Below are 21,405 nucleotides of genomic sequence, written 5' to 3' on the forward strand. Positions count from 1 at the left end.
TGTTTATAGCTGTCTATTGCTGGAATACCCCTTTAAGGGTCTATTCACACTTACAGTATTCTGCGCATATTTTATGCGCAAGATTTGAAGCTGCAGATTTTGTGCTGCATTCAATCATTTAGTTTACATTAAACGCTGCAGCATAAAATCTGCAGCTTCAAATCCTTCGCATCAAATATGCGCAAAATACTGTTCGAATACATGTATTGTAGATGTATTCCTATAATCACATACATGTCTTTTTGTCACCAACTGCTAAAATAAATAGTATTGTTAACTACAGGGAGCTGCTTGCACCAAGGCATCACTGGAAAGCCAGCTCATGTGGAATGGGGCAATCTTCTCTTGCTAACAGAAGGCATAGCAACACCCTGAAATACAGTGACCATTCCTCCTTTTCTTCATTTTTATGCTTAAAGGGGTTGTCCAATGGAGTTTATTATTTTATAGTTGTCCCCAGGCTGCCTAATACCATAAAAAAAACTTTAAAGGGGTACTCCTGTACCACAGTTTTATGGTTATCTAGCGTGCTTGTAGTGAGTTTAGCACTTTTGTAATTCACATGTTATACATCTGTCCACAGCATATATGTTTTTTACTGAACTGTTTTCTGTGAAGGAAGTTCAGTAGTTTTTCTGGTTGCTTTTGATTGTCGTCCACACCTGCGGCCATGTTTGTTCACTGTTGTGGACAAGACGTCAGTACTGCAGGCGTTGCTGTTTTTTTTTTTTTCTCCTGCAATGGTTTTGCCCCTTTTCCACACCCCTGTAATGAATATTTATTGAATTGTTGCGGGAGGATGGATGTCTCCTCCTGCTGTCAGCCAGCCCTGCGCCCGGCTCACAATGTACTGAATACCCTGTATCAGCGCTGCGGCTGATATGTAACCTCCTCCCCGCCATGGGGACCGTGCGCCCGCGGGGGAAATCAGGGGAATCGGCTATCATGATTCCCCCCACGGGTGCACGGTCCCAATGGCGGGGGAATTAGTAACATGTCAGCCGCAGCGCTATCATGATTCCCCTGGCGGGCGCACTGTCAGCTTCTCACCCCGTAGTCCCCACATCAGGGAATGAATGAATTGTCATCCGCAGCACGCTGTCCCCATATTAGGCAACTAATCATATGTTAAACGCGGGCGCTGCTCTGCTTCCTGAACCCCCACCCCCCAACGTGATGTCCCCGCAAGGGTTAACTATGAGCCGCAGCAGCGCTGCATATTCCACCCATGTCAGGGAATAAATTATTCATAAGCGCGGGTGCAGGGCTTCTGATCAGCTTCTGTTCTCTGATCAGAAGCCCTGTGCCCGCGCACACAAATCATTCATTCCCCGACGTTGGGAGAATGTACAACTCTGCTGCGGCTCACAGTTAAAGGACATCTGTACTGATGAATTTTACATATTCCTGTGCCTGGGCTGCAAAGATAAACAAAATAAAACTTTGACTCACCTTCCTACGTTCCCCCGTTGCTACGGTAACGGCCTCATGGTCCTCTGCTGCGATCCTCATGCTGCTTCCTGGGGACGGGAACATCACAGAGCCGCCTCGGCCGGTGATAGGCTGAGCACACTGTCATGTAAGGAGCCAGAATGGCTCCTCCGGGTTCCTGGCGGGGAATTTAAAAATGAAAGCAAATACATTATACATCGTAGGGTTGCGGAGCATGCCGCCCGCTTCCCTGTTTAATAACTTCTAATCGCATCGGTTCTCAGAAGTGAGACCTGGTGCGATCAATAAATCCCTGTACTTCAACCCCCATCATGGAACAGACTCTGTCCCATGATGGGAGTTGTAGTACAAACACTAATGTGGCCTCCCCAGCCACCGGCAGACTCTCGCAGACAGGGAACTACTACTCCCATCATTGAAACAAGTCTGTTCCATGATAGGAGTAGTAGTAGTCCCTCAGCCCCGCAGGAGTCTGCTGATGTCACCTCTTCTGAGCATGCCCAGAAGTAATAACGGATATTATAAACCAGGTGCAAACGGATGACATAAAGGCTCATCCGTTTGCCATAGACTTCAATGTTAAAAATAACGGCCGTCAATTTACCCGTTTCATGTGACGGAAGAAAAATGAGTGCATGTGCTGTTTTTTTCTTCCATCACAACTAACACCCGTTATTCATGATGGGCTATAACGGGTCATGACAGATAATCCAAAAATCCCATAAATTTGAATGGGATTTTGTAACATTTAACAAACATTTTTAAAGCTTTTCTAACCGACGTTTATAATGGATCTTTTAACAGATTAATTTTATAGTGTGAAAGGGGCCTAAGGCTGAGCCAGATTGCAGAAATAACATCCAGCTCATAATGCCTCACAAAGGTTGAAGGTGAAGACCTTGTTAATGTTTTACAGATTTGGTTCAACAACATATTTTTGGCCCTACCCAAAAAGAGGAAGTGGCTCTTGTAGAATGTGCTCTTAAATTCAACGGGCACGGTAATCCTTCCACTTCTTATGCAGCAATGATGGTTGCTTTTATCCATCTAGTTCTAGAAGATTTGCGAGTTACTTCCCATTATTTGTACCATAAAATTGAATTAGTAAGGCATCTTCATGTCTGAAGTCTTGGACTTTATCCAAGTAGATTAAACGAGAACTTTGGCAAAAAAATATTTTTCTATTATCCACAGATTATTGCTATCCCTGGGACGGGATCTGGGGAGCTCTCATTACTATGGAAGCGCCGTTCATCAGCGCTCCTATAGAACTGAATGGAGCGTGCATCGTCTACCGGTAGATGACACACAATCCTCACAGAGATCACGGGGGGTCTGACTGCTGGGACCTGGGTTCAGCTACTTATCCTCTATCCTGTGGATAGGGGATAAGTTAACTTTTGCTGGAATTCTCCTTTAAGAGCACCCTTCTTACATCCAGTAAGCTATCCAAAGTTAAAGGGGTACTCCGGCCCTGAGACAGCTCACGAACAGCCGGGTGGTTGACCACGGGGCCGGAGTATTGTGATGTCACGACTCCGCCCCTGTGTGACGTCACCCCCCGCCCCCGCTACGCAAGTCTATGGGAGGGAGGATAAGATGTCTCAGGGCCGGAGTACCCCTTTAATTGACCTTCTTGAGGCTGAATTGCCTAAATGAAGGCCCAGTTCTTAGTATGAGACAGCCTGTGATGTCTTTGAGGAAAGGAGGTCTTCATGAAAGAGCTTGAAGTGGTACTCCGGTGGAAAACAATTTTTTTTAAATCAACTGATGCCAGAAAGTTAAACAGATTTGTAAATACTTCTATTTAAAAATCTTAATACTTGTAGTACTTATCAGCTGCTTATCCACAGGAAGTTCTTGTCTTTTGAATTTCTTTTCTGTCTGACCACAGTGCTCTCTGCTGACACCTCTGTCCTTGTCAGGAACTGTTCAGAGCAGGAGCAAATCCCCACAGAGCAGCTGATAAGTACTGGAAGGATTAAGATTTTTAAATAGAAGTAATTTACAAATATTATATAACTTTCTTGCACCAGTTGATTTAAAAAAATAAAAATAAAAATAAAAACATGTTTACCCTCAAAGTACCCCTTTAAAACTCACTAATCTTCCAAGGGGAAGCAACTGCAATAAGGCTGGGTTCACATTACGTTTCTTACATATGGGGATGGGATCCATGGTTTTAAGTCCAGTCACAAAACAGGATATGTGGCAAAAATGAGCCGACCAGAGTCACTATTTGACTCCGCTCAACTGATTCAAATGAATGAGATGGAGGCTGGGGCTGGCTGGGATGTGGGAGCGCCCAGTTTTTCCATCTCTCAGCCACAAGTCACAAATCGGCTCTTCAAGTTTGGATCGAAACTCTCTTCATGGATGAGAAGATCTGGTTTTAGGAGGAGAGTTATGAATTCTGCTCTCAAAGTTTTTTTTATAAATTGTGGAAACCACGCCCTCCTTGGCCAAAAAGGCATTATCAAAATGACATCGGCTTACTCCTTAAAGGTGTACTCCGCCCCTGGCATCTTATCCCCTATCCAAAGAATAGGGGATAAGATGTTAGATCGCCGCGGTCCCGCTGCTGGGGACCCTGGGGATCGCCGCTGCGGCACCCCGCCATCATTACTGCACAGAGCGAGTTCGCTCTGTGCATAATAACAGGCGATACAGGGGCCGGAGCAGCGTGACATCATGGCTCCGCCCCTCATGACATCACGGCCCGTCCCCTTAATGCAAGTCTATGGCAGGGGGCGTGATGACCACCACGCCCCCTCCCATAGACTTGTATTGACGGGGGTGGGCCGTGATGTCACGAGGGGCGGAGCCGTGACATAACAATGCTCCGGCCCTTGTATTGCCCGTCATTACGTGCAGAGCGATTTCGCTCTGTGCAGTAATGATAGCGGGGTGCCGCAGCAGCGATCCCCGGGGTCCCCAGCAGCGGGACCCCGGCGATCTGACATCTTATCCCCTATCCTTTGGATAGGGGATAAGATGTCTAGGGGCGGAGTACCCCTTTAAGGATTTTCTGAATGATTTATAGAATTAAGGGTACAGGTGGGAACATGCAAAGAAAGGCATTCTTCCATCTCAGGGACATCGGGGGGTATTAATGAAGCATTTTAATCTGGTTTTCTTTAGTAGATTTGTCACAATATTTTGGCGCAGTGTGTTTTTTGCAACTTTTCATTTACCTGTTTTTTGGATTGTTGCAGCGGTGAATGTGTTTTAGTTGATTTTTTGCAGTGGTCAGGGATTTCTGAAACTGCGACTTTTTAAAAAATTTGCATACTTTGGCGTAACCCACAAAAGGGCACTAATTACCATCAAATAAAAAAGAGATTACAAACTAACTGTGGACAGCGTTATTAAAAAGTCATATAATTGTCGCACAGGTTAAAAAGTTGCACAAAAAGTCGCAGAGAAAACACCACACAAAGTGGAGTACTGATGTAAGAAATGTGATCAGCACCAGATTTATCACATGCCCTGCACCATGTGATAAATTTGGTGCAGGTACACAGTTTCCACTACATGAATTAATGGAGTAAAATGACATTCATCTACCCCACTTTTCATAAATACCCCCATCCTGTGATAATGCAGATGGCATTTGTTCAGAGGGCAAAACATGGCAAGGTGGGCATTCTGTCTCATGAAGAAGACATCTATTTCAGGGATTCTTGATCAACAGAGAGGAAATCTTCTAGTCTATAGACCACTTCTCTGGCTTGATGACCGTGTGACCAAGGATGTCTGCTAACTTGTTCAAAGTCCACTTTCTATGGATGGCTGTAAGTGTGATATCCCAGTACAGGACATGGTCCTGCACTACACTTTGGCCCTGTCAGGTTGAGTCCCTCAGTGACCTGCTGTTACTATACTGTTATTTATTGTAATAGAATTGTAGTCAGTGTATCAATGTATAGTCAGTCTAAAGGACCTGTGAGATGTCACATGTTATGTTTAGATTATCACATGACGTTACCCAGAGGGCACCAGTTTAACACATGACCCGCAGCTTGACCAATGGGCTATGGCTCAGCCCCTCTCTATATAAGGGGGCGGCCATTAAAATTCTCTCTTTTTCTGCTGAGTAGACATGTGCAGAACCAAAAATTTAGTTTTTTTCGTTTTCTAAAAATTTTCAGTTCTGTGAATATTCGGAATGCTGTGCATTCGTCATATTCGGTTTTCGGATGCATCCGCAAATTTTTTTCCCGTTTTCGGATACATTTGTTTAAAAAACGGATGCATTCATTAAAAACAACGAATGCATTCGTTAATTCTGATTTTTGGTTCTGCACATGTCTAGTGATCCCTCAACATACGATGGTAATTCGTATGTTGAGGGATTCGTGCAATGTAAAAAAGTAAAGTCCTACTCACCTGTCCCCGCTGCTCCCGATGGTGTCCCCGGGCCTCCGCTGGGCTCTCCTAGTCCTCTTTGGTACTTCGCTGGGCTCTGCTGGGCTCTCCTGGTCTTCTCCGGTCCTCCATTGTCTGCCGCAAGGCCTTACTGGGCCTCCGTAGCGACGTCATCACGTCGCTGCCGCACACCGTTCCTATTGGATGACGGCATGCGTGACGGCGTCATGACGACATCAGAGGGAGACCTGTATGAAGGCCCCGGACCAGCCCAGGACCGACCGGAGGAAGGCCCGGAGCAGCGCGGAAAGGTGAGTGAACCTGCCCGGGCTGCTTCAACTGCTATCCGGCAGCAGCTTAAGCATTATGCGCTGCCGGATAGCAGTTGATGCATGGCCCCGACATTCGGTATACTGATAACGAATGCATTCGTTGTTCATTAACATGCATATTCGTTATACGTTAGTTAACAAATGCATTCGTTAACTGTATATTAGTATTCGTATGTTTTTTCGGGATTTTGTAATAATTTTTTTCGTGCATTCCCAAATACCCAGACATGGATATTGGGAGCCCATCATTAAATTGGGAAAACATGTGCTTAAGGGACAGGGAGTGATTGTAACTGATGTGTCTGATAGGGGGTCTGCCGAATTCATATTGGGGATCAATATCATGAAACAATGCTTTACTGACATAGTAGATTCTTTGCATGGCTCTCTCCACTACATGTCCCCCTCAGGCGAGCGGGCTGCGCAGCACCACTTAAAGGTACTCCAAGCGGAGCAGAAGTTTGCCAATCGACAAGGAGAAGTTTGCAAATTAAGGGTTCAAGACATCGGGTCGCTGACCTTACAACCTAACACAGAGACAGTCCTGTGGTGCTGTGCACATCCTGGAGTGAGAAACAAGGACTATCAAGCCCTGTTAGAGCCTATACAGTTGGAAGATCATCCACTAGTGCGAGCAGCAAGGAGTTTAGTCACACTTATCGATGGTAAAGTTCCACTCCGACTAGTCAACCTGTCAAGTGTGGCTACCATCTTACTGAAGTACAGTCCAGACACTGTCCGGTCGCGCCAGGCATGTACCAAACTGTCAAGTTGACATGAAGGACGCAGACGCCATCCAGGAAAGTCAGAGTCCATGGGCGGCGCCCCTGGTCCTGGTCAAAAAGAAGGATAGGACCATCCGGTTCTAGAAAACTAAATGATATCACCCATCCTCTTCCAAGAATCGAGGAATCACTCACAGCCCTTGGATCGGCAGCATACTTCTCCACCTTGGACTTGAGTAACAATACAGCGACCACCCATGAAGGGGCCAATCTAGGTCCAAGAAGGTCCAGGAAGATTTATACACATGAAAGACTCTGCAAGACGAAAGTCGAGTCATGGGGGATCTGGTGACTAATGAAAAAGGTACCAACCCGTCTACGCCAGGCTCAGATCGACTACGAGTTGAAGCGCCTGTGGCGACAAAGGAAACACAAGTGACTGTTGTACCGAAACTCTTTGGATCCGGTTTCAGGTGAAAGACTTCATCAGATCCTGGTTTCCCGAAGGGACATGGCGATAGTCCTCAATGCCTACCATGATCAGTTGGGACACTTCGGAGTCCATAAGACAGAAGCCATTGCCAGACGGCAGTTTTACTGGATTGGGATGCAGAGCGAAATTGAGAAATGGTGCAGTGAGTGTGCCGTCTGCAACGTCACTAAGAATGGGTGCAAGGACGCCAGAGCTCCCCTCCATTCCATCTAGAGTGAAAAGCCTAACCAGTTGGTCGGGCTAGACCATGTCAAGTTGTCTCCTACTCGGTTCGGGTACTCTTATGCTTTCACCATGTGGATCACTACTCCAAGTGGGTTGTAGTCGTGCCAGTCAAAGATCTTACAGCCAAAACCACGGCCCAGATGTTCTACTCCCACTGGGTACAAATCCTCGGATTTCCAGAGTCAGTCCTCACTGACCGAGGAACAGCCTTTGAGGCCCAACTCTTCCAAGAGCTGTGTGAATTTCATGCCCGCAAGAAACTCTGGCGACTGCTTATCACCCTCAAGGGAACGGGCTTTGTGAGAGAGTCAATCAAGTCTTCATTTACATGCTGTGAGCAGCGTCTGTGTCCAGACACGAAGAGAGGCCCCGGTTGTTACCTGAACTATTGGAGATTTATAACATAGTGCACTGTTCCACTGGATACACCCCGTTCTATTTGATGATGGGCCGACATGGCCAGCTACCTAAAGATCGCGCGTTTGGACTCCACGCTCCATTCAATAACTCTCCGCAAGCTTCTATGGAATGGGTCTCCGACCACCAAAGAAGAATCCAGAAATCAAAAGAGATTGTCAACAGTAAAATGGGTGAGGCTCAACAGAGGCAGCAGCAAGACTACAACCATCATGCCTCTGCCAAAACTCTCCAGATAGGTGACAAGGTCTGGCTGCAGAAGTTCCCGAGAACCCATAAACTGGACTCCATCTGGGAAACGGAGCCCTATACGGGGACCGCAGTACCCTATACCCTATCCCAATGTGTATGCAATCCAGAAGTCAGGGTACAAAACGCAAGTCGTTCATCGTAATCGAATCAAATTGTGTTACAAGGAGGATCTGCCTGTGCTCCCAATACCTTCCTCACCCCAGTCAAACCTGTGAGGGAAGATGTGCCAGGAGAAGGAATCCACCCATCCATGGATGTCCCCATGTTCCCTCCTGGCTGAACCCCACTGAAGTAATGGACACCTCAAGTCACATGTAGTAGTACTGTAGCACTCAAAATAACACAGTCTACTTTACTGTCATATGTCAAATGTCATATGTTCTTGTGTTCGTGCACAGGGTGCTTTACTGGCCAGAAGGTACTCCTGTCCGTAGTCAATATGAGGTAACAGAAATGTCAATCTATATCAGTTGTCTAGCATAAAAGTGTCTAGAATAAACTTAAATATACCGCATATACTCGAGTATAAGCCGACCTGAGTATAAGCCGAGACCCCTAATTTCAACTCAAAATCCCAGGAAAAGTTATTGACTCGAGTATAAGCCTAGGGTGGGAAATAAATCATCCCCCGCTGTCATCATCCAGACCCGTCATTAACAGCCTCATCATCATCACCGCCTGTCATCATCCAGACCCTCATCATCATCACCTGTCATCATCCCCTTGTCATCATCCCACACATCCCCCCTTCATCATCCCCTTGTCATCATCCCCACCCCCCTTCATCATCCCCTTGTCATCATCCCACACCCCCCTTTATCATCCCCTTGTCATCATCCCCTTGTAATCATCCCACACCCCCCCCCCCCTTCATCATCCCCTTGTAATCATCCCACACCCCCCCTTCATCATCCCCTTGTCATCTTCCCCACCCCCCTTCATCATCCCACACCCCCCCTTCATCATCCTCTTGTCATCATCCCACACCCCCCCCCCCTTCATCATCCTCTTGTCATCATCCGCCCTCAGTGGTCTCCAACCTGCGGACCTCCAGAGGTTTCAAAACTACAACTCCCAGCAAGCCCGGGCAGCCATCGGCTGTCCGGGCTTGCTGGGAGTTGTAGTTTTGAAACCTCCGGAGGTCCGCAGGTTGAAGACCACTGCGGCCTTCGACATCATCCAGCCCCCTCTCACCCCCCTTTAGTTCTGTACAGTACTCACCTCCGCTCGGCGCTGGTCCGGTGCTGCAGGGCTGTCCGGAGAGGAGGTGGTCCGGTGGGATAGTGGTTCCGGGCTGCTATCTTCACCGGGGGCGCCTCTTCTCCGCGCTTCGGGCCCAGAATAGAGGCGTTGCCTTGACAATGACGCAGAAGTATGTTGGCAATGAACGTACCTCTGCGTTGTTGTCAAGGCAACGTGACTATTCTAGCGAAGCGCTTAGAAGAGGCCTCCCGGTGAAGATAGCAGCCCGGAACCACTATCCCATCGGACCACCTCCTCTCCGGACAGCCCTGCAGCACCGGACCAGCGCCGAGCGGAGGTGAGTACTGTACAGAACTAAAGGGGGGTGAGAGGGGGCTGGATGATGTCGAAGGCCGCAGTGGTCTTCAACCTGCGGACCTCCGGAGGTTTCAAAACTACAACTCCCAGCAAGCCCGGACAGCCGATGGCTGCCCGGGCTTGCTGGGAGTTGTAGTTTTGAAACCTCTGGAGGTCCGCAGGTTGAAGACCACTGTTGGTGGAGAGTTCACTCGAGTATAAGCCGAGGGGGGTGTTTTCAGCATGAAAAATCGTGCTGAAAAACTCGGCTTATACTCGAGTATATACGGTAGTGTTCTGGGGAGAAATGTTTTAAATGCCAGGGGACCCCAGTAGCCAAGGAATTGGGCAGAAAGCCTCAGTCAACCCAATCCACAAATGTCTAGTATAAAATATTAAGGCTAGTCATGAGTATTATGTTATATGCATAGTCAAAATGTGTTATGTCTAGTGAATTATTATGCATAGTCAAGTCATCAAATGCATAGTCAAAGGTCCTTAAAGTAAAGTTATATGTATTGGTCCTAGTCATTATTAATCCTGTTCTCAGTTGAGCAACCCAAAAAATCTGAGCATTCATGGACAATATTACAGAGACTCTTCTGTTATCCGTTTTTCCAAAGGAATTTTGAAGCCTGAAATGGATGTTTGTTTTCAGAAAATGCCTCAGGACTGCATCCGGCCCCAGGGCCACCTTGACCCTCAACTCTAACAGAACCTGCGTCGAGGGCGACTTGTGTTAAGTAGGGGGGTTTGTGATGTCCCAGTACAGGACATGGTCCAGCACTACACTTAGGCCCTGTCAGGTTGAGTCCTTCAGTGACCTGGGGCTCTCTTGCAGTGTCTCCCCTGCTGTTACTATACTGTTATTTATTGTAATAGAATTGTAGTCAGTGTATCAATGTATAGTCAGTCTAAAGGACCTGTGAGATGTCACATGTTATGTTTATGTTATCACATGATGTTACCCAGAGGGCACCAGTTTAACACATGACCCGCAGCTTGACCAATGGGCTTTGGCTCAGCCCCCCTCTATATAAGGGGGCGGCCATTACAATTCTCTCTTTTTCTGCTGAGGACAGCAAAGCACAGACATCACAGACCTTGTGTCCAGTACACTTGGAGGCCTCAAAGTCTGCACACCAGCCACATTGTCAGTAAGTCATCTCATCTATGTCTGCTGTCTCTACCAAAGTCAAGACACTAGTCAAGTCTATTCTAGCCTGCATGGCTGAACTAAAGTCTACTACAATAACTACAAGTCTCAGCAAGCTGCATGGCCCTTTCCGTGTTACTGGTCTATTCTTTGGGATCCTGGCCTAGCTGTGAAGATAATAACACCCATCTTAACTCAGTAAAGCCTCTGTTAAACATAACCTGGTTGTGAACTCTCCTTTCACTGCCTAGCTATTGGAATAGCAGAGATACCGTTCGTGACCTAAAAGACCTAAAAGCCTTATGGCTAACCTGACTGACATGTGAGGGCGATGGATGGCTTTATTGACTGCTGTCTTGATGGAATGAGAGACTCCTCACAAAGTCCGGAATGAGTCCAAGATATTTGATTTTCTATAACAGCACTAATCCCTGTGTTGGGACAGGGTCCCCAGAGAAATATATAGAGGAGACAGCAGAAGTTCCCTGGATAAAACCTTGATCAGTCAGTTGTTGATTAGGGTATATACGAAATACACTTTGCTTCCTGAGTATGGGACCAACCGGCCAATCACGGCCGCCGGCAGGAAATATGAAATCCTGCTCTCCAAAGCCGTTTTGTAAGTCCGGTCCAGCCTGGCTTACATTTACGGTGTTTTGAAGGCAGTTGTGACTTTCTGTGCGACTTTCGCACTTGATAAATCCCTGACCACTACAAAGTAAAAGCTGAAATTCACTTTTTCAGCTTGTTTGTAGCTTTTGCTTACAGCCAAAAGTCGCAAAAAAATTTGCTTAGGCGCACGTGCGACTTTTTGTGCAACAACTGTAAGCAAAAAAAACCTCAATCCCTTGATAAATCTCCTCCAATGTATATCTGGTTCTGTCCACATTTATCATGAGGTTTGCTACTAATCTGTGCTTTGTCAAATAGGGCTGAGGATGTACCCCTTTGTATGTGCTGCCTGAGGCTGTCCAGGAAAATACTGTTCCCAAGCATTTTAATGCATGCTTCAGTGAACTGTTACTGAGAGTAAACAACAAAAACAGTTCAGTCGTTATCTGTTTAGTCTGTAATTTGTCATTCATATTTCTAATTAGAACTTCTATTGATTAAGTCTAGTGTTATTTCAATTGTTGCCATAGACTATTGGTTGCTACTGGATACACTTTCTGTTCCAATCTATAGTTTCATTAAAATGGTTAATGTTACTAATTTCAGAGAATCGTTAATGGTGAAGTATAATATATTGTGTTTATACAAATAAGTAAATAGATTATTATGGCATCAATTGTGATTGGGAGAATAGAAATGCCATGTGGTTTGCAGCATTAATCATATGGTATCTTTATGGTATGGGTAGCTATGGCAATAGTGAAGGTCAGCCTTAAACAATAAGTAAATATTTAATAATAAAAGGGTTTTATGAGTATTATTATTTTTGTTGAGGGGGACTTTTTTTTAAATGGGCACTGTCACCAACTTTATTTTTTGATATGTTGTAGGGAACGGGCTAGTGCCGTAGCGGGGGGGGGGGGGGGGGGGGGGGCTAGCAAAAAAAAAAAAAAATAGGATGGTGGGAGCTACCCTTTAAACACTTGTGAAGCTGCCCACACATTGCTGTAGGGCTTCACAATAATCATCCAAGCATACCTTTGGCATATTTTTTGTGTGGTTTATATTCATTAAAAAGGGTTTTGCAAGGTGTTCAGGACAGTCGGAGAGGCAGAGGTTCTCTTGCTCTGTACAGGTTTTGATAAATCTCCCCAATTATGTTACTTTTTGTCCTACAATTACACTTAAAGCAGAAATCGCTCTGCCTGCTTGTATAATGCTTTGCTATACTGTGAACCTAATAGGCCATGCCCAGTAATATGGATAGGCAGATACCAATGGCAGACCTGGAGACCCATATTAGGTCACTGACTACCATGGTAAGGCCATGTTCACATGGCAGAATTTCCGTGCCGGATTCCGCATTGGAATCCGGCATGGAGATTCCTCTGCAGCTGAGTCCCGTTGAATTGAGCGTAATTCTGCTGCACTGTACACACGGCGGAATTTACGTGCCAGATGTTTTTTTTCCCGTGCCGGGACAAAGAATGAACATGTGCAGACATTCAGCAAACTGTGGGGCCCCGACATAACATGCCGGCGCCCCGCAGTTTACGGAATGTCTGCACGGAGATTCTCCATGCGGACGTTCAGTCATGTGAACATAGCCTTACCCTTCAGCACCCTGCAATTGTGTCCCAGGGCACAGATGGGCTGATAGAGGGGGCTGCTTTTCTCTGTCAGCCAACTTGGGTGCTGCCGTCACTACTGACCACAGCATCTTAAGGGGTGAACTTCAAAGATCAATGTTATTTCTGATCCCATCATTTGTGCAAGGAGTCACACTGCTACTGCTATCCTGTGGGTATACTGGGCAGTAGCTACAAGATCACTATGATGGATGCAGGAATTGGCAACTTACCATCATAGTTATAGAGATGGAGTCACCAAACAGGATGCCATCACCATACGCTGCTGCACCCCATGATTTTTACTGGCCAATGTAGAAAAATAGGTTGGGTGGCAATACAAACTGCTGACATCACCACTCCGATTCTGCATGTAGACCAGTATAGGCAGAATCCGTTTATGAAATTGTGAGGACTAGAGGTAGTGCCTCCTTTCCCTTCTACTTAAGAATGCTCTCTATTTTATTCTAGGTTGCATCAGCCATTGGAGCAGATGTCATTTGGGAGGAAATACTCCAAAAGCAGCCAGAAATTTTTGGAAAACAGAATCCTTTCAATCAAGAAATTCAAAGCAGATTTGGAGACCAAGGTGGACACTGATAAGATGATCATGTGCCTCCCAGTTGTGGACTTTTCAGATTTAATTTTATCGCTATAAATCTGGCCTGATCTATGTCTGGCACAAATGGCGTGTCCTATATTTTTTGAGCATTTTACACTATTTTGAAGTAAACTCATTTCTGAATTTCAAGCACTATATTCATTTAAAAAAATGTTACGGGGGAAAACAAGGAAAGAAAGAAATTTTCTGGTGATAATGCAAAGAGAAAATCAGGAGAAAAAGCAGGAAGATTAAGACTGAAGTGTTAACCTTTAGGAGACATTTAAAGTCTAGCTAGCTAGACAAGTTCAGCAAATATCAAAACCTAGGTAACATTACAGAACAGTTACGTGCACACAGCTATTTCTGCTGTCTTTCAATCAGAGCTGCAAGCTTATCAGAAGTAGCACAAAACTGACCATGGCAAATGTTTAATGCCAGCAAGACGGGTAATTAATCCGGAGGGGATTTCATTTTCCTACTGTGATTGGTTTGTTAGGTGTGAAAAATCAAGGAGATTTCATGTGTCCACTTGCTAAGTAAACTTTTGTAGCTCAATGCATTTTACTGAAATAACATTATTACTGTGAAATAAAATAATTAAAACAAGTAAATCACCATTAAATAAGTCAATTGAGTTGTTTTCTCCTGTAAGACTGTTTACAAAAAAAAAAAAGTCATCCATTTAGAAACATAAAATGTGTCGGCAAATAAGAACCATTTGGCCCATCTAGTCTGCCCAATAATCTGAATCCTATGAATAGTCCCTGGCCCTATCTAAGGGTGGGTTCACACTACGTTTTGTCCCATACGGGAGCGCATACGGCAGGAGGGAGCTAAAAGCTCGCGCTCCCGTATGTAACCGTATGCGCTCCCGTATGTCATTCACTTCAATGAGCCGACCGGAGTGAAACGTTCGGTCTGGTCGGCTCATTTTTGCGCCGTATGCGCTTTTACAACCGGACCTAAAACCGTGGTTGACCACAGTTTTAGGTCCGGTTGTAAAAGCGCATACGGCGCAAAAATGAGCCGACCGGACCGAACGTTTCACTCCGGTCGGCTCATTGAAGTGAATGGCATACGGGAGCGCATACGGTCACATACGGGAGCGCGAGGTTTTAGCTCCCTCCTGCCGTATGCGCTCCCGTATGGGACAAAACGTAGTGTGAACCCAGCCTTATATGAAGGAGAGCCTTATGCTTATCCCATGCATGTTTAAACTCCTTCACTGCATTTGCAGCGACCACGTCTGCAGGAAGGCTATTCCATGCATCCACTACTCTCTCAGTAAAGTAATACTTCCTGATATTACTTTTAAACCTTTGCCCCTCTAATTTAAAACTATGAGCTCTTGTGGTAGTTTTTCTTCTTTTAACTCCTTGGGGATGAAGGGCGTATGCATACGCCCTCGCGTCCCGTCACTTAAGGACAGAGGGCGTATCCATATCATATCACTGGTGACCCGATCTCCCAGAAAATAACAGCTCCGACCAGCCTAAAGGATAGGAGCGAGGTGGCAGTTTTGCCACCCCCTCCTATCCCCTGCCATTGGTCAGTCAGGCTGACCACCAATGGCAGGAGGGGGGCTGGGGGGGGGTTAGAGTTCATTTCCCCCCGCTCTGCCCACCAATCGAAGTCGGTGCAGAGAGGGGGAACACGGGCAGCGAGGAGGGAGCATGGTCCGGCTTACCCGGACCTTCGGAGGCAGCATCCCGGAGCAGCGGCTGCAGCAGGAGGAGCGGTGGCCGGAAAGTGCGGCGGAGAAGGCTGCAGTGAAGATCGCGATAAGTGATTTTCACTGTGGCCTTCTAAAAGCTGCAAAACTACAACTCCCAGTATGCCCAAACAGCCAAAGGCTGTCTGGGCATGCTGGGAGTTGTAGTTTTTCAACATCTGGAGGGTCACAGTTTAGAGACCACTGTGTAGTGGTCTCTAAACTGTGGTCCTCCAGATGTTGCAAAACTACAACTTTCAGCATGCACTGACTGTCTGGGCATGCTGGGAGTTGTAATTTTGCAACATCTGAAGTGGCACAGTTTGCAGACCACTAGGAGTTGTAGTTATGCAACAACTGGGGAAGAACAGTTTGGAGACCGCTAAGTAGTGGTCTCCAAACTGTAGCCCTCCAGATGTTGCAAAACTACAATTCCCAGCATGGCCAGACAGTCAGGGATGCTGGGCGAGTAGTTCTGCAATATCTGGCCCTTCAGATGTTGCAGAACTACAACTCCCAGCATGCCTGGACAGTCTGGGCATGCTTGGAGTTGTAGTTTTGCAACATCTGGAGGGCCAGATATTGCAGAACTACACGCCCAGCATCCCTGACAGTTTGGAGGCCACTACTTAGCGGTCTCCAAACTGTTCTTCCCCAGTTGTTGCATAACTACAACTCCTAGCATGCCCAGACTGTCCAGGCATCCTGGGAATTGTAGTTCTGCAACATCTGAAGGGCCAGATATTGCAGAACTACACGCCCGGCATCCCTGACTGTCTGGACGTGCTGGGAATTGTAGTTTTGCAACACTGAGCTAGAGTCTGTTTCCTAACTCAGTGATTCAAACCCGTGTGCCTCCAGCTGTTGCAAAACTACAACTCCCAGAGTGTACTGACCGTACATGCTGGGAGTTGTAGTCTTGCAACAGCTGGAGGCACATGGGTTGGAATCACTGAGCTAGAGTCTGTTTTCTAAGTCAGTGGTTCCCCACCAGTGTGCCTACAGCTGTTGTAAAACTACAACTCCCAGCATGTACGGTCTGTCAGTGAATTCTGGGAGATGTCATTTTGCCACAGCTGAAGGTTTGGGGCGCCCCCCCAAAGTAAAAACTTACTGTGAACCCCTGCCTGTGTGAATGTACCCTAAGAACACTACACTAACAAATAATAAAAAGTAAAACACTACATATACACCCCCTTACACGTCCCCCCCCCCCCCCCAATAAAAATGAAAAACGTCTCATACGGCAGTATTTCCTAAACGGCGCCTCCAGCTGTTGCAAAACCACAACTCCCAGTGTTGCCTGACAGCCATAGACTGTCTTGGCAGGCTGGGAGTCTTGCAACAGCTGGAGGCACCCTTTTTGGGAGACACTGCTGTAGGGTTTTGGTGATGACAAGCCCCATCCTTGTAACCGGGTCCACCACTATTGCAAATTCCTAATATCGGCCTCAAATGCGCATGGCGCTCTCTCACTTCAGAGCCCTGTCGTATTTCAAGGCAACAGTTTAGGGCCACATATGGGGTATCTCCGTACTCCGGAAAAATTGTGTTACAAATTTTGGGGGGATTTTTCTCCCATTACTCTTTGTAGAAATGGTAAATTTGGGGGGAAAAAAACTGCACTTTCATTTACACATCCGAATTTTACGAAAAGTTGTCAATCACCTGTGGGGTGTAAAGGCTCAGCAGACCCCTTGTTACGTGTCTTGAGGGGTGTAGTTTCCAAAATAGTATGCCATGTGTTTTGTTTTTTTTTCTGTTCTGGCACCATAGGGGCTTCCTAAATGTGACATGCCCCCCAAAAACCATTTCAGCAAAATTCACTTTCCAAAATTCCATTGTCGCTCCTTCCCTTCTGAGCCCTCTACTGCGCCCGCCGAACACTTGACATACACACATGAGGTATTTCCTTACTCGAGAGAAATTGAGTTACAAATTTTGGGGGGCTTTTTCTCCTATTACCCCTTGTAAAATTTCAATAACTGGGTCTACAAGAACATGCGAGTGTAAAAAATGAAGATTTTGAATTTTCTCCTTCACTTTGCTGCTATTCCTGTGAAACACCTAAAGGGTTAACAAACTTTCTGAATGTCATTTTGAATACTTTGAGGGGTGCAGTTTTTATAATGGGGTCATTTATGGGGTATTTCTAATATGAAGGCCCTTCAAATCCACTTCAAAACAGAACTGGTCCCTGAAAAATTCCAATTTTGAAAATTTTTGGAAAAATTGGAAAATTGCTTCTGAACTTTTAAGCCCTCTGATGTTTACCAAAAGTAAAAACATGTCAACTTTATGATGCAAACATAAAGAAGACATATTGTATTTGGGAATCAGTATAAAATGTATTTGGAATGTCTGGTTTCCTTACAAACAGAGAGCTTCAAAGTTAGAAAAATGCTAAATTTTCTATTTTTTCATCAAATTTGGGAATTTTTCACCAAGAAATGATGCAAGTATCGACAAAAATTTACCAATAACATAAAGTAGAATATGTCCCGAAAAAACTCTCTCGAAATCAGAAAGAAAATTTAAAGCATCTCAGAGTTATTAATGCTTAAAGTGACAGTGGTCAGAATTGCAAAAAATGCTCCTGTCCTTAGGGTTATAGTTACATAGTTACATAGTTAGTACGGTCGAAAAAAGACATATGTCCATCAAGTTCAACCAGGGAATTAAGGGGTAGGGGTGTGGCACGATATTGGGGAAGGGATGAGATTTTATATTTCTTCATAAGCATTAATCTTATTTTGTTCCAGGAATGTATCTAATCCTGTTATAATGGGCACCGTCCCCAAGGAGTTATATATGCTCTCCTCCCTTACGTGTTGATTCCCTTTATGTATTTAAAAGTCTCTATCATATCCCCTCTGTCTCTTCTTTCTTCCAAGCTATACATGTTAAAGTCCTTTAACCTTTCCTGGTAAGTTTTATCCTGCAATCCATGTACTAGTTTAGTAGCTCTTCTCTGTACTCTCTCTAGAGTATCTATATCCTTCTGGAGACACAGCCTGCAGTACTGTGCACAATACTCCAAGTGAGGTCTCACCAGTGTTCTGTACAGTGGCATGAGCACTTCTCTCTTTCTACTGCTTATACCTCTCCCTATACATCCAAGCATTCTGCTAACGTTTCCTGCTGCTCTCTCTATTACATTGTCTTCCTACCTTTAAGTCTTCTGAAATAATTACTCCTAAATCCCTTTCCTCAGATACTGAGGTCAGGGCTGTGTCAAATATTCTATATTCTGCCCGAGGGTTTTTACGTCCCAGGTGCATTATTTTGCACTTATCCACATTAAATTTCAGTTGCCAGAGTTCTGACCATTCTCCTAGTTTTTCTAAATCCTTTTCCATTTGGCGGATCCCTCCAGGAACATCAACCCTGTTACATATCTTTGTGTCATCAGCAAAAAGACATACCTCACCATCGACACCTTCTGTAATATCACTAATGAAGATATTAAACAAAATTGGTCCCAGTACAGATCTCTGAGGTATCCCACTGGTAAAAAGACCTTGCTCTGAATATTCTCCAGTGACTACAACCCTCTGTTGTCTGTCATTCAGCCACTGCCTAATCCACTCAACAATATGGGAGTCCAAGCTCAATGACTGCAGTTTATTGATAAGTCTTCTATGTGGGACAGTGTCAAAAGCCTTACTAAAATCTAGATATGCAATGTCTACTTCCCCTCCTCTATTATTGTAGTGACCCAGTCGAAAAAAATCAATAAGATTTGTTTGACATGATCTCCCTGAAGTAAACCCATTTTGTTTTTCATCTTGCAATCCATGGAATTTTAGATGTTCCACAATCCTATCCTTAAAGGGGTTCTCCGGTGCTTAGACATCTTATCCCCTATCCAAAGGATAAGGGATAAGATGCCTGATCGCAGGAGTCCCGCCGCTGGGGACCCCCGGGATCTTGCACGCGGCACCCCATTTGTGATCAGTCCCCAGAGCATGTTCGCTCCGGGTCTGATTACAGACGACCACAAGGCCAGCGGCGTGTGATGTCACGCCTCCGCGCCTCAATTTTGGAGAGTATGTTTTTCTGAAATGGTTTTTGGGGGGCATGTTGCATTTAGGAAGCCCCTATGGTGCCAGAACAGCAAAAAAGCCCCACATGGCATACCATTTTGGAAACTAGACCCCTTGAGGAACATAACAAGGAATTAAGTGAGCCTTAATACCCCACAGGGGTTTCATATGCATATGTAAAAAAAATGTTTTAACTACAATGTGGGTTTCCCCCCAAATTTCACATTTTTGCAATGGTTAATAGCAGAAAAGACCCCCAAAATTTGTAGCCCCATCTCTTCTGAGTATGGAAGTACCCCATAAGTGGACCTGAAGTGTACTGCAGGGGCGCTACAATGCTCAGAAGAGAAGGAGTCACATTTGCAAACTTTGCTGAAATGGGGGGGGGACGGGGGGGGGGGACATGTCGCATTTAGGAAGCCCCTATGGTGCCTCGACAGCAAAAAAAAAAAAAAAACACATGGCATGCCATTTTGGAAACTAGACCCCTTGAGGAACGTAACAAGGGGTAAAGTAAGCCTTAATAACCCACAGGGGTCTCACGACTTTTGCATATGTAAAAAAAAAAAAAAAATGTTTTTTTTTCACTAAAATGTGAGTTTTCCCCAAAATTTTTCATTTTTACAAGGGTTAATAACAGAAAAGACCCCCAACAATTTGTAAATACATTTATTTGGAGTATGGACATACCTTATTTTTTGATGATAATGGCTCGGCGGATGCACAGCAGGTCTTGCTGGAGTGGGAGGGCAGTCAGGGGCCTTGAGCTTCATATGGAGCCAGGATGTGGGACCCCCCCTCAAGCAGCGTTAATGGGGGAGCACTGAGCCCTAAAATAGGGGAACACTATGGGGGACAACTGGGGTACACAGAGGCCCGTAATATGCGGTACAGTGGGCCAGAAAATTATAATAAAAAGGATATATTCCCAGAATGATGACCCAGAGCATAGCCAAAACTAAAAAAAATATTCCCGCCCCAAACCCTATGCTCTGAATCATCATTCTGAGAATGTGATGTGTGTGGCCGTCCCTAACCTGTTGCCTCAAATGCGCACCCGCTCAGGTGGAGAGAGCGCGCTGCGCATTTGAGGAAACATTAAAAAAAAAGTCCCCGATGATAGTGACTCAGTGACCTATGACCCTTTTTTTTTAAAAACACCCCCAGGGGTCTTATCAGGTTTTCTTTTTTTTATTTTTTGCGATTTTTGGGGCAATTTAGAGATTTATGGGGTTAAAAATTTGGAATGTACTCTGGACTTGGTACATTGGTCAAATTATGGAAAATTAACATAAAAAGGGAAAATTTAGGGCTCCATAGAAGTGTGATACTCCCTGAAGCAGCCTACACAGAGGCCCGGATTATCTGGGCAAGTGTCACATTGATATGTGGTGTCCTTCCAAATCCCCCTCCTGAAACACCCTCTGCATTTTTTCTGGGTTTGTCCCTTCTTTCCAGTGGGGGGGATCACACCTGGAAAGTGTTGGCCTGGGACGATCCTGGCGCATATAACTCCAGACCCTTGGGAAGTCAGTCCTGATCTTTCCCGGTCAGCAAAGATCAGGAACCTTAGGACCTCTTGGTACTGGAGGAATATCCCTGTGATGCCAGCGTACTGGGACAGTACAAAAGCGTTGTACATGGCAACCTGTACCATGTAGACCGCAACTTTTTTGTACCATGCCCGTGTTTTCCGCATGGCGTTATATGGCTTGAGGACTTGATCTGAGAGATCAACTCCCCCCATATACCGATTGTAGTCCAGAATACAATCGGGTTTGAGGACCGGTCCCACGGTACCTCGCACAGGGACAGGCGTGCTGCTGTTCCCATAAATAGTGGTGA

General features: G+C 45.5%; 1 protein-coding gene across 5 annotated transcripts in view; it reads left to right on the forward strand.

Moving 5' to 3' along the window:
• The window catches only part of AOAH (acyloxyacyl hydrolase), a 117,732-nt gene that overhangs the window by 88,161 nt on the left and 8,166 nt on the right, over positions 1–21,405 (forward strand). For 4 of the 5 annotated variants that reach the window (XM_056520478.1, XM_056520475.1, XM_056520477.1 and 1 more), the window contains one exon: positions 13,671–14,404. The exons of the other annotated variant lie outside the window; for it this stretch is intronic. In XM_056520478.1, the coding sequence (XP_056376453.1) occupies positions 13,671–13,799 (129 nt within the window). In that variant the 3' untranslated portion in view covers positions 13,800–14,404. Of the gene's footprint in view, positions 1–13,670; positions 14,405–21,405 lie in introns of those variants that run through there. 5 annotated transcript variants of the gene reach the window in all.

The sequence above is a fragment of the Hyla sarda genome, chromosome 5, assembly GCF_029499605.1.
Source record: "Hyla sarda isolate aHylSar1 chromosome 5, aHylSar1.hap1, whole genome shotgun sequence".
Classification (NCBI taxonomy): Eukaryota; Metazoa; Chordata; class Amphibia; order Anura; family Hylidae; genus Hyla; species Hyla sarda.